A 14,700-nucleotide genomic window follows, 5' to 3' on the forward strand; every position below is an offset into this window, starting at 1 on the left:
AATTTTGGCAAAGAGTAGTTAAGTCACTTGCCCACGATCACACAGAAAGGTTAAAACTAGAAGTCAGATATTCTTATCCCCATTATTCCAAAATTCCATCCACTACACCACACTGTCTTCTTGTTGAAGATTATGAGTGTGGGGGATCCTGTAGTCCAGGAAGCATTTAAAAAATATGTAAAAACATTATGGTTATACTCTTTAATACCTTTGTTTTCTTTATTCCTCATTGCTAGAATATGGGTGTATCTTTATTTTTTTTCTTCTCCCAGCTATTCCTTAGTTAAGTCAATCTGTACAGGCTACACTGTTCCCATATAAACCTATTAAGTATTCAAATTAATACTATCATACTGTCTACTTCTATATTATTTGACAAACTGTTAAAATCTAAATCAGTCTAGATACTTTACAAATTCATACTTATTTTGAAAGCAATATCTTAATCTTAAACATCTTAGCAGTCTCTTTTTCACTTTGAACAGGTTTTAATGAATAGGACCACCACACTGGATGGCAATTTAAAACAATAATCAAATATTGAGAAGAGAGATGTCTGTTGTCACCAATTTATTGAGATATGATTTACTTTCACCAATAAAATAATCTGTCAAAATTAAAATATTCTCAAAAAACTATCACTAAATTACATGGAAACATAAAAATTGACAGTGCTGTATTTATAACACACCCTATGCTAGGTGTGTTACTATTTATATTTACTTTCTTTTAAGGTTTCTGAGTTTTAGCCCATTTTCTGGCCTTTCTTTCAAACTTGCAGGAAGACTGTGAGCGAGTCTTTCTAAGGCAGGCACTCCTGGTTTTTAAACCTGCTTGTGGTTCCCTTGCTGCTGTTTGTGCCCACACCTAGGGTGTGTTATAATCTTTTTAAAGTCCTTAGAGATGGAATCATACCTATTCTCAGGATCATTGTCATCGTCGTCATCATCCACTGTGACAGGCATTGATTTAGATAAGGCTTCATCTCCTTGAAGGAACAAAAGTGTACTTAAAATTAGCTTTAAATTATCTTTATAAGTAAAACCATGTAAAATAAAACTGAAAGCCAAAAACTTTAAAACAACTAGTGAGTTCTAAACTATACTCTGGGATCCAAAACATGAATAAAAAGGATTTATAAGGAAAGTACAATGGGGAATTTAAGAAGTGCCAGCAGCAAAATAATAAATAGTTGGATGTTACATATTTCAAAGTTCCTTCCCAGAGCACAAGAATTTTAAAACTCATCCTTCGCAGTAACAAATCTTTTATCATTCACCACCATATTAGCATAAGTTTGTGGCTAAAATAAGCTTTGTAGTGATCCATTTTAAGTTTAAAGTTAACAGATGTCTAATTTTTCCTGTATCATTGAAGAACTTTTTAAAATGCTATTAATACTTGGTAGTACCAAATAATTTTAAAATATACCTGAATTTGTATGGTATCCAGGAGTAGAATCATCCAGAGATATATTCAAGTACAGTAAAACTTACTTCCTTACAAAAAGCAACGTTTCTATCCTTTGATTAAAACTATAAAGAGATTAAGATTTGTGCATTTCACTGTATGTAAATTTTGCCTCAAAAACAAACTTAAACATTGTACTCTAGTTAACACTATATACGCTGAAGTAACCAGGGAGAATTATGTTAATGTTTACCATTTACTTTCAAATGCATCAAAGATTTCAAGGGCATTACACTGAGTGAAAAAAGACAATTTCAAAAGGTTACACACTTCATGATTCCATCTCAAAATAACAAAATTACAGAGATGGAAATCAGATTAACAATTGCCACAGGTTAAGAATAGAGATATGCTAGGGAGTGTGCATAAGGGGTAGCACAAAGGAACTTGTGGTAATGAAAGTTCAGTATCTTGGTTGTCTGTGGTGGTTATATTTACAAAGCTACACGTGATACAAATTTTGCACAGAACTATACTTACACACACACACACACACACACACAAATGAAGGAGTACATGTAAAACTGGTAAAATCTGAATAAATCTTCAGTTCCCTGGTTCTGAGATTGCACTATAATTATGAAAGATGTTACCAATGGAAGGAAATTAGTGAAAGGCATACAAAACCTCCCTGTACATTTTCTTGCAACTTCCTGTGAATTTATAATTATTTCAAAATAAACAGTTAAAAGGGGGGGAAAAGTTAGGTACACTGATGGATAGATAGGATATATAGATAAGTATGTGATAAAGCAAATACAGTACAATGTTAACTGTAGAAACTTTTCTGCATATTTAATATTTTTTCATAATAAAATACTGGGGGAAAATATTCGAGAAAAAATCCCATAAGGAACACAGACACCTACAGGTTCAGGATACAAATATGCTAAATATAGAAAGGCAATAATAAATCTCACAATATCTTAGCAAACTCACAATAAATACCTCATTCAAACAGACCAATATTCAAATGAAATATTACTAGTGATATTACCATTGTTCCTCTTTACTACACCTTTGAAAATGTTACCCATCCTTCAAAGTCAAGTTCAAATGCTACCCGTTCTTTTAAGTCTTCCTCCAATATTTATATTAAGTGGCTCACTTGCTATTTATCACACAGCCCCATTTTAGTTTTATATCTTTCTTCTGGTATTTTTTTTAAAAAATGACTTATCTATGTCTATCTTGCTCATTGGACTATAACCTCCTAGGATGGTGTTCTTCATCTTGGTTGGTCATGCCATGCCACAATTTCTAGGAAAATGTTGTACCCTGTAACAGGATACCCAACTATTGCTGAATAAATTGGAATCCTCTAAATTCATGGGAGCAGGGGAGGCTTTTTAAGAGCTCATAAAAACTGTCACCTAAATTAAGTTGGACATATTAGGAGAATAAATAAATTTAGCAACTACTATATTATGTTTTTTTTTTTTTTTTAAACATCTTTATTGGGGTATAATTGCTTTACAATGGTGTGTTAGTTTCTGCTTTATAACAAAGTGAATCAGCTATACACTATATTATGTTTTGAATACAAGTCCACAATCTCATACACAATTTGAAAATCCAAAAAGTTCTCAAAATTTAAAGTTTTGTAAGGTGGTGCCAAAGTTCATTTGGCAGCAAAATCTAATCTGAACTGTTTATTCCTCTTACATGTAAATGTTCATATGTTTTGCTGTGGAAATACTAATGTGTTTGATTATGGGGCCTCAGGACCTACTGGGGCTACTATATAATATATGATAACTACTCCATATTACCTTCCTAAAAACAAAAGAGTTGAAAATCCTGAAATACATTAAGCCCCAAGAATATCAGAGACTGCGGACCTGTAGTTAAAACAGCCATACAAGCAGAACTCCATCTAGGTATCTGATATAGCAGAGCATTAAAATGAGAGCATTAAAATGAGTATACCATGCATATCCCACTTGGTTTTCAAACCAACTCACTGGAGCTCCAAAAAAGGGATTTAAAGTTTTACTAAAAATCAAGATTCAAGTGCATTCCACTAAAATCCAACTGGGATAAATGGAAAATCACAACAAAAGGAAAGAAAGGAAAATTTTTTAACATTTTGCTTGTGCTGGGAAAACAGTTACATAAGAAATCTACTTTATATTTTAAAATTAATTTTAAGTGTCCCTGGTTAACTGATGGGTTTTACTGACTTAAAAAAAAGACAATATGACCAACAAGTGTACATTTATTATACAACTGATTTTTTTAAAGAACTGCCATAATGATAAATATTTTTAATTTTTTTTGGGGGGGGGCGTATTATTGACCGGTTGACCCAAACCCTAATTGTCCTAGTGCTCTATCTCATCAGGGTAGGGTAATCCACCTACTTTCTGGATTTCTTTCTTCCTCTATTTTGTTAGTGTTAAAAATGGAAATATCTTTTCATGTCATTAGAAAAAAAATTGATGAGCATAAGCAAAGGGTTTCAATAAATAAACTTAAATTTTTCTGAGGATTTCATAGGACACAAAGTTACTCTGCCCAATTTAAAAAGTCAGATGAATGGCAAAGCAGTTAAAACTTTCACACACATTATATCCATACCAAGCACTCATCTCCATTACTTGAATAAATATCTACTGAACTACTAGCACCAGTCTGATCTTCCTTCATAAATTACTTTTCATTACTCCAAATAAAAGCATTAAACATTGATAAATTTACCCAACACACTTGGTATAGCTGATACAGAATACTAACAATGCTGCAAATACCTCCCAATGATGACCAAAAAATGGAGAAAAGTTTCTAGTAAATCTCTATAAAGAATTTTTAAATGGTGTTTTCCTAAACAGTAAGTAACCTTGCGTTTGATTGACTTCAGAGAAAATTAAACAATGTAGTTATTCAAGAGGGAGAAAGTACAAATTTTCTATTTATTTTCTCATACCTGAAGATTGACAAAATCCAGTATGTGAAGACAGCACTAAATTTTCAGTCACAGGCTTTATTTTCTGCTCATCACTGCTCCCCTCACCTACAGAATTCTGATCATCATCTCCTATATCAGAAGAAGATGAGGAAGAAATGTCAGCCTGCTTCCTTTTAGTGCTTGTTCTTAAGGAGCTTCTCATTTTCTCCTTCATATTGCCTGCCTTCTTTTTAGCTGAAGCTCTTTGTTTCTTCAGCTTTTTATTATCTTCGGAACTCTCCTCAACATCAGAAGATGATGAGCCATTTTGTACTTCCCTGGTATTTCTCTTTGAATTTAAATTTCTTCTTTCCCTTAATTCGATTCTTTTTGGTCTCTTATCAGAAGAATCACAGCCATCTTCTTTCATGGAATATTTCTCAGTATCAGATGATGAACAATCTTGTCTCTTCCTTGAACTCTTTTCAGGTAAGTTGCACCTTTTCTTCTCTCGACTGGATGTTCCATTCTTACTCCTCTTATCTTCGGAAGAATCACAACTATCTCTTTTCCCTGGTAACTTCTCAGCATTATCAGATAATTCATCCTTCTTTTTAGAAGTTTTACCTTTTATTTTTTTACTCTTCTTTTCCCCATCAGTCGTGTCATTCTTATTTTGTTTTATGCCTTTAGGAAAATGACAAATTTCTTCTCCTTCGGGTAATTTCTCAGTGCTATCAGATGATGATTCATACTGTTGTTCCATCTTAATTACTTTTTTCTTCAAGTCTGTAGTTTTCTTTTCTTTTTCTTCAGTTCCCTTTTTGCTCTGCTTGTTATCATCTTCAGAGGATTCATCACTCTGTTCTTTCTTTGGGAACTTCTCAGCAACATGAGATAAGCCACCTTGTACTTTCTTACACATTTTGGTTTTCAGATACTTACTCTTTTCTTTAGTTTCAGCAACCTTTTTGTCTTCTGGAGAATTAAAACTCTCCTCTTTCCCAGAAGAAAGCTTATCAGCACCATCTGAGGAAACACTTGGCTGCTGCTTCTTAGAGAGTCGATCTCTCAATTCCATGAGAGTCTTGTCTTTATCAACTATGCCTTCTGCTGAAGAGAAATTCTCTCTCTCTTCTTTCCTTTCAGCATCATCAGATGATCCTTCCTGGGCAGTCCTCAAACTTTTCTGACCTTGATTATCCATTCCTTTTTTGCTGTGTTTTTCATCTTCAGAAGAATCGTAATCTTCTTTATTTGGAACTCTTTTTGTTGTTGTTCTGGCAGCCCCAATTTTACTCATACTCTTTATCTCCTTTTCTAATTCTGAGTCATAATTAGAAGATTCAGACTGGTTTTGTCGTTTCTTTTTAGAAATTATAGACCTTTTAGCTGATTTGCCTTTTTTAATATCAAAATCTGAGCCAGAAGTAGAACTTTTTCGTTTCCTTTTTCCTTTATCATCTTTTCCTGTTTGAGTCTTTACATCATACAAAGTCTTCTCATGATTTGTATGAGGTTCATTAATATCAGTATCTGAAGAAGAACTGTGACTCATCCTGGATACTTCTTTGAGGATTGCTAGCATTTCATCAGAATCTGAATTTTGATCCACAGTCTCTGACTGCTTAGATTTAGGCAACTTATTAGGTTTAGGATTATCTATAGCACTGTCAGAAGAATTCCGCTTATCCTTTTTTCTCATTGAAACTGATAGTTTTTGTTTCTCCTTAACGGTGTCATTATTTTCTTCATCTGAATTAAATGTTGTAGGGTTGGTTTCTGTCTGTCGCCTCAAGGGTGTAGTCTTTACACGTGGGGATCTTCGAAGATCAGATTCTTCTGAAAGTAATGGAACTTCACTTTCAACCAAATGCTCATTATCATTCTTTTCCTGTTCAAGTCCACAGTTCTCCAGCTTGGGGTTCAGACAAGAGCTTCTATAGCTATCTTTATCTTGTGGAACTTCCTGACAATCAGCACCTTTAATTGGGGAACTAAAAAGGGAAACAGGGGTGAGTTTAACATATAATTCTTTTGTTACTTTAGCTGTTGTTTTTGATTTAATACCTCCTCTGTTGTCTTTTGAAGTAATATTTAATTTTACAGAACTCTCCAGTTCTTGCTCAGTTCCACTGTTGCCATCTCCCTGATAATCTGCTGAACTCTGAACTTCCATAGCAGTCTCAAGATTCTCAAAAATGTCTTCTGGAACTGAGGAAGGAACAGACACAATATCCATGTCTAAGTCTTCAGAAGTGTTAGCAGGTTCATACTGAGGTTCTTCTTTTTTATCAGATTTTTTATGTTCACCACTGGGATTTTTATTTGCTCTTTGTTCCTCTACTGCAACACTCTGATCCACACGTTCACTATCTACCTGCTTTCTTGACAGTTTAGCTTCTGATTTTGAAAAATCCTTCCTTTCCAAAGCACAGGGTTTTTCCCCTTTTCGTACTTTTGTTTCAGACTTAGCATCTATGACTTTATGCTCTTTGGTATTTTTCTCTTTGTTTACAGCATCCAAAGCTCGAATCTCTGAATTCAAATCTTCTTCTAACGCAAGATGAGCTTTCTTGATATCAGCCAACACAGATTTAAAAGCCTTAAGCTGACGTAACTTTGTAGCAGAATTGATTTCTGAATTATCTGTTGCCCGCTTCAAAAACTTAACGTAACTGGAGTTCATGTTGGCAGTAGTCTCAATCAGTTTCTTTGCCTTCTTAATCATCTCCTTGGGCACAATTAGTGCTGAATAAGAGTAGGTTACAGAACCAGAACATGAATCATCTAATTTCTTTTCTTCTCCATTACAATTTGAACTGTTTTTCTTTGGAGAAAATCTGGGTGTATGGTCATATACTTTACTACTCTTTTCATTGTCAACTTTTATCTTCTTCTTATTTTGTTGCAACAACTGTTCTAAGTTTTCAAATACGCTGTTACATGCTGTGACCAAATCCAACAAAGGCTCCGGGCGACAAATGTAGCAATGCCATTGGTTGTTTTCATCCATTATTGTAGACAGCTCCTTTCGACCAAGGTTGCGTAGAATGCATTTCTTGCAGAAGGCATTATGGCAAAAGTCACAACAAATCAAGTTTCCACCTTCTGCACACCATCTGAAATTATTTAAAGATTAAAATATTATTCTGAAATGAAACACATTTTAAACCTTTACAGTATTAAAGCAATTTAAAATTTCCTGGCAGCAATTTTAATAGCAAAGTAATTTTGGTTATTTACTTATTCTTTATTAGAAAATTAAAAGACATAAACCAAGGACTTCATGGAAAAGACAAACCTTTCACGAAAGATATCAATGATGATACTATAAAAAATAGATCTAGTAACAGACTATGTAAGAATTTCGCCTCAAAAAGCAGACAACACTGAATTTTAGTTCATCTTGATTTATTACCTACCTACACTGTTCATCCATTCCATCTGAGTCACGGCTAATATCATCACTCATGTAATATTTAAAGCAATTCTATTAAAACAGAAAAGGGAAGGGGGAAATTTATTCAAAACTGTTAACATTCATAAAGGAGAAAAACTTTATTTTTTAAGTCATTAAAAAAGTACAGGGAATGTGTGTGTGTGTGTGTGTGTGTGTGTGTGTGTGTGTTTTAGAGAATCAAAGCGATAACACTGTATTAGCCCTACTAGTACTTTCCAGACACAGGAATAGCTCAAGAAATTAATTCCTTGAAATATATTTCCATATCATCAAGTACCACTTTTCCTTACATAAAAGTTGATAAAAGATTTTGGTAAAGCAAATTTCTGATCTCATATGACTAGCTACCAAAGATCTACATAAAAATGTATTAGATGTTGCTATTAGTTAATAATAATTTACTAGTCATCATATATAAACAGCTACTATGTATAGAGCTGAGCAACAGTATCCTACATTAACCCATATTATCTTTAAATCTCAAATACCTACTGTGCAAGGTAGGAGGTACTACAGCCCAATTTGAGAGAAAAGGCTTTGGCTCACTAATACGTAACTAAATCTCCTAAAGTTATACAACTGAAAGAGGCAAAACTGGTATTCAAATCCAAGTCTGAATGACTTTAAATTCCTTTTCACTGGGACTGGAGAAAAGGGAAGGTTCCATGCCCACTGATGAAAACTACTGATTACTGAAATGGGCTAGGCACAACAGACTGGCCCTTAAAAAAAAAATACCAATCACGTATGTAAGAAAAGAGAAAAGCAATGCACATTACAAATCCAACAATATAAAATTCAGCTGTCACAATTTAAAACTAGAAGCTACAACATGTACCCTAAACAGGCTCCTGGCTGAAATGAATTCAAGGAAAGGAGGACACAAATTACTAAAAGATGGAGTAAATTTAGTACATTTAAGGAGGTCTACATCTACCAAAAATTCATACAAGATCTAGAACTGGAACTCTAATTAAGGAAAGTCTGGTCTGCCCCTGCAATTCAAGGAGGCATTTTATTAGGAAGCAAACTAACAAAGGATTAATTTTAGCAGTAATATGAGTTGGGGAAATGATAACCTTGATATTATAGATATTTAAAATTAATTCCAAGGTATTACTTGTAAAAAAGCTTACACAGACTGTTAAAACTATCTTCAATACATATGAAACATTTTTAATTCTATTATCTCCAAATTATGTCAAAATCCTGCTCCACATGGAGAGTTCAGATTTGGGTAATTAGGTTATGTAAGAGGGAATGTTATAAAACATGTGTGTGCACACATATATACTCTGCAGTTTCCCAAGACACCACACTCTCCCTCACCTCTGAGCCTTTGAATACCATGTTGCCTCTGGACTAGAATATGCTGAACCAATCCCACTTTGCCAAGCTAATTCCTATTTATATTTCAGGTACCACCTACATCATCTCCATTATAAAGCCCCCCACCACCCAACTCCAAATTACAAAGGCTTCCTGGGTGTTCCCAAAGTACACAGTAACTTCCCTATCATAGCACTTATTGGGCCTTTCATGTCTGTCTTCCCCACTACATTATATGTCCTCCAATGGCAGAGACCATTTCCATCTTCATCACTGTGCATCAAAAGTCTGACACATGTTAAGCATTCAAATATTTGTGGAATTAATTATCAACAGATCATTACATACCTTACAAATAAGTACTTGCAGTGAAGGATGTCTATAAATGGAATCTTTTTGAAAATGATTGACCTGTTGTCCACAAGCGGTACAGCTCACAATCCCATGAAGCCCATCTTCTAGGAGAAAGGAGTGACCATTATTCACACATATACACACATACAAAAAGATATATACTTTAGTCAGCATTTCCCAACATTCGAATTGAAAATTAAATACCTCATAATCCTTGAGAAAATGACATTTTGGACACAAATACAAAGGTTAATAATTTTACAGACTTACTAAAAAAATGACAACCTTGACAAATTGCAGAGCTAATTTGCTCCCTTTTACAGATACAAACCCTGTTTCTTACAACTTGATATAACATGAAGAGACTCCATAAAAAAAGTTCTAAAAATAGGGGTCAAGAGCTCTTTTTCATTTTGCTACTGCTTCACAAAGAAATTCAGGATCAGTTCTTAAAGAATGGGGAAGTGAAATATATGGAATAGATTCTTTTGTAACCCTGTACTTAAGTTAGGTATGCCATAAAGTTTTTATTCTCAAAATGGAATTGTCTACACAGATCCTTTCAATATTATGTGAAAACCTGCTAACTTTATATTACCAATTTCCTTCCTAAGATTCCCTTCAATACTATCCACAATCCCCATTAACCTGCCTTTTTTCTATGTCTATTCCATATCGGCACTATTATTTCCAAATAACGACAAATAAGATTTGCAGGTATATCTATCTTGACAGCAAAACTTCAGAATGGCTGAAGAGCCATTCTGTTTTGACAGAGCCCCATTCCACAGTTTCTGCAGAAAAACAGATGGAAGATAACCTACACAAGAATAAAGGGGACCTCTCCTGCCTCACTCTCGTCCATAGTTCTGCACGGTGCTTCACAATCTGAGCTGAACATTAGAATCAGCCAAAGAATCTTTTAAAAGCAGGGACAGCCATTCCCACCCCTAACCCACTGAATGGGGATCTCCTGGACACGTTTTTCTTTTTTAAGTTTTACAGATGACTCTGATGTGCAACCAAGACCTTGATCCAAATAAGATGGTAGATTATGATTCAAAAGAGGCCAATGAAAATGCCTGCATTCACCAAAAAAAAAAAAAAAAGGTGAATGACTTAAAAAAAGAAAAACAAACTGTCTCTATCCCTAAATAAAAGACAAAACAATAAATACATTTCTCACCTTTTAATTTTGTGTTTTTCTTAGTTTTAAGATCCAAAGCACCATGGACCGAAGCATTATCACAAATATCTTTATTTGCAAAAGTTTAACCAAGGTATAAGGGCACCATGATACTCTTCCAGAAAATACAGAGAATTTGAAGACCTACTATATAAGCTGCTAATATTTTCCTTTAAATCATATTCTCCTCCATTAGTTTTGATCTTGAGTATTCATATATTCTGTATTTCTTTTAACATAAATAAATATACAGTGTGCTTTTTCATGTCAAATAATGATTGCATTCACATAAGGTAACAAAAAGCTGGAGTTTGAATGCTCATCCACTGTTAGATAATATTAAGTATCTTCTATGTGCTTTCGCACATATATCACTCAAGAATTTTAAAAAACTAGGTGATCCATTGGAGACTTTCTCCCATATGTGCACAATGACTCATATAAAGGATATTCATTGCAGTGTTAATTAGCAAATTTGAAAAATTTGAAAATTAGAAATAATTTCACATTTGGAAAATGGATAGTGGTTTACTCATACAACTAAATTCTACAGAAGAGCGAAAAAAAAAAACTAGATTGTACATTTACTGATATAAATAGATGTCAAAATCAATACTGGATGAGAAATGCTACAAAAGGATATATACAAGATACTACTTTGTATACTTTTAAATGAAAAATAAATGCTGTAAGAATAAAAATATGTAAAGAAAAATATAAAAACATGCATGGAAACACCACACATGCATACAAACGTCAAATAATCACAACCTGAGGTGTGAAAGGAAGGATATATAGATGAGAGTAGGACTAAACCAATTAGTTTAAGTGAGATCTTATTTAAGTGAGATCTGAAACAAATATTGTAAAATGCTCAAGTGTTACTTTAGTATACATACTTGTTTCTATGCATGCCATGTTTTAAATTTTTATTTTTAGCTATGAAATATCTTCACGATTATAATATATATAGTGTATAAATGGAAAAGAGGCATTTTCAATTCTGAGCTCAATACATTTTATCAGTTTTAAAGAAAGAACAAAATTATTCTGCCATATAGAAAATTTAGGTATAAAATATGTTTTCTAACAATTAAACTAGGGAAAGGATATCAAAATAGGCTATGGTATTTAAAAAACAATGGCTCCTGAAATGATCAATATCTTTGTGTTTAATTTTGTTTCAAATCATTATAAGATTATTTTATGTATAAAGTTTACCTTCTTGACAGTTTCCTATATTAGACTTCAATTTTAGAACTAACTTTCCTAGGAAGTTTGAATATTAACTAGAAATTCAGTACCTCAGATCACTAGTTTATTCGTACATGTGTATATGAGTAAACATAGTTAAATTTCCTGTGTGATTTCCGACAGCTTAAAGATGTAGCAAATCATTAAGACAAAAATTAACATGAAAGATTTTAAGTGCTATTATATGGCTATAAACATACATTTTCCCTAAAGCACAATATAAACATTCTTACACAGAACACTCAATAAAATGTTCCAGAGACATATCAGCTCAGACCAAATACCAGCAGCATAGTAAAGTGTCACTAAAAACACCCTCCCCAATGACTGTGGTTCTTTTTTATTCTCCTTTTAGCTGTTATCCACATTTGAGACACTGACTGCTCCAGAGTCCCTCCCCAAAAGCCACCAATTAGATATTAATTTTGACACAGTACACTTAGTTATCTGTCTTCCCTAGAGGACCCATAATCAGAAATAAAAAGAAGGAAACTCTTACTACTGGTCCTTATCATCACCTTCTACTTGCAGATTCTCTTATTTTAAATACTGTTTAGCTTTGGTGAGCTCTGTTGTTGCAATGGCAGTTTCTCTACTATGAATTAGATTCTCAATGAATCTTCCTTATGCTTGAGAGGGGTAGAACACCCCCTTGTGGACAAAAGACTAAACAACATTTCCTTGATTTTCTCTAACAATCTAATGAATTATTGAATCTGAAAACCTATATATATATATATATATATATATATATACACATACACACACATATATACATATATGTGTATATACACATATATGTGTATATATACTATAAACACATATATATTTTACTAGTACCATCAAGATATCACATAGCACTGAAATTAAAATCTTCACAAAATTTCACCAAGAACTATGCTATAATTTCACAATGTACATGATAAATATTTAACAGACACGCTTCCATTACACTTCTATTTAGAAATTTAGTGTCATGTTCTATCTTTTAGAGATTCATTCTTCCTACAGTAATGGATTCTGACTCTCTTAATCTGCCCAAAAAATACATACAGGTACTATTTTAAACTCACACACAAACAAGTGGGACACATACTCCACTGTCGTAAATTTTTAAATGAATCCTCCTTATGCTAACTTTCTACAGATGATTAGCCAATGGTTGTGTGTATAAGTGAGGGTAGACATACAAAGGGAAAGGCGGCTCAGACAGATGGAGGGAAGGTTACTAGCTCTAGTTCCCATCTCCTTCCTACTCATCTCTGCACTGATATCCTTAGATCAATAGATCTCTGACTTGAACGCACATAAGAACAAACTGGGGCAGAGTCTTGACATCATCCTCAGAAATTCTAAATTGTTATGAGTGGAGTCAAGGGACTTGCATTTTTAATAAGCACCCCAGGTGACACTAATGCAGATGTCCATCACTCTGTGAAACAATGTTTTAGATATGTATAAAGTTACCTGAAGGCCACAGGCAAGATTTTATCCAAATCTAAAATTCTTTCGGGGTGAGAGGGAACACATGGTATTCTGGCATATAAGCATTACAGAACTAACATGTGTAAGAAGGAAATAGTAAGCTTCTTGAGATAACTTAATAGCCACTGAAGGCAAAGGCATTTTGATAAATGGTGTTTAACCTTTTCTGCTTCAGAGCTCAGAAAGAAACAGAAGTTATTTTTAAGTAGTGCTTTTAAAAAACAATGGGCAGAAAAGTGGAGGTATTTTTAGTAAGCACATCAGATTTTCCAATATGGTCATAAACAGCACTTTAAACTCATGTTTTCATTTTCACTTGTATTTACCTCCGCGTTTTTTGAGATTTTCAGTTTTCATTTTACTTCTGCTTCTAAATTCAGGCCCTTTAAAATCATCTTTGTCTTCATTCAGCACTGGCTCTGGTTGTACAATCACTGTACCTAGAATGATTTCATTTAAAAAACCATTACACATATTAAATGTGCAAGTGAAGTACAAGACTTCAGTTCAGATAAAGCCAACATTGCTGGTACATAGTTTTGTTTCTTTCAAGTTTTCAATATTTGTATAAGGACCTCTCAGGAATAAATAAAACAGGGAAATAGTAAAAGGGCCAGGTGTCAACAGATTACTTTTTGGAATATAGTTCATAAAAATGGGGGGGGGCAGTATTATGTACTGATTCATAACAGAAATGTGTGAATAAAGTATAAAGCCTTAGCCCAGTTCTGAATTTTATACTGCCTATCACAAAAGCTGTCCTGAATATGAACATCCATGCTAAGTTCCACAGTTTAAAAAATAAAAGGATCAGAAGAGAAAATTTTAAAAAGACATCCTATTCTTCTCATAAGCCAAATCATAAATGCAGAAAAAGATTTTTAAGGGGTTGTTTTATATTGCTTTGGGGGAGGATAGTGGGGGACAATGTGAGAAGTTAATTCTGCTATTACTGCTATACCTATTCTGTGGCATTTACCAAATAATACATCCAAGTTTCAGTACCCTGCAAAGTCCTTAAAGAGTTTTAAACAAAGACTGCCTTAAGATACTTAAGCTCAAGTGCTATGACAATAAATTGCAGAATGAGATCAATTGTTGGTCCCTATGGAAATCTTTTAGAAAGAATGTACTTTCTTAGCTATAAAACATGTGAACTGAAGAGAGAGGTTGCTAATTTAAGTTTTCATTTTAATCTCTCAAGAGCAAATAAAGCAGGGGCATAGTAAAAAGGGTCCAGGTCTCACATTTACCTACACTGCTGGGCTTAGT

At 33.6% G+C, this 14,700-nt stretch overlaps 1 protein-coding gene across 24 annotated transcripts in view; it reads right to left on the reverse strand.

The window, feature by feature from the left end:
- The window catches only part of ATRX (ATRX chromatin remodeler), a 247,227-nt gene that overhangs the window by 153,607 nt on the left and 78,920 nt on the right, over positions 1-14,700 (reverse strand). For 9 of the 24 annotated variants that reach the window (XM_032619119.1, XM_032619130.1, XM_032619131.1 and 6 more), the window contains 5 exons: positions 13,755-13,868; positions 9,498-9,607; positions 7,783-7,850; positions 4,397-7,479; positions 916-988 (listed from right to left, as the gene is read on the reverse strand). In XM_032619119.1, coding sequence (XP_032475010.1) covers positions 916-988; positions 4,397-7,479; positions 7,783-7,850; positions 9,498-9,607; positions 13,755-13,868 — 3,448 coding nt within the window. The remainder of the gene's footprint in view (positions 1-915; positions 989-4,396; positions 7,480-7,782; positions 7,851-9,497; positions 9,608-13,754; positions 13,869-14,700) is intronic. The other 15 variants (XM_032619133.1, XM_032619127.1, XM_032619142.1 and 12 more) reach the window with 4 other exon arrangements.

This window comes from Phocoena sinus, chromosome X (assembly GCF_008692025.1).
Source record: "Phocoena sinus isolate mPhoSin1 chromosome X, mPhoSin1.pri, whole genome shotgun sequence".
Taxonomy (NCBI): domain Eukaryota; kingdom Metazoa; phylum Chordata; class Mammalia; order Artiodactyla; family Phocoenidae; genus Phocoena; species Phocoena sinus.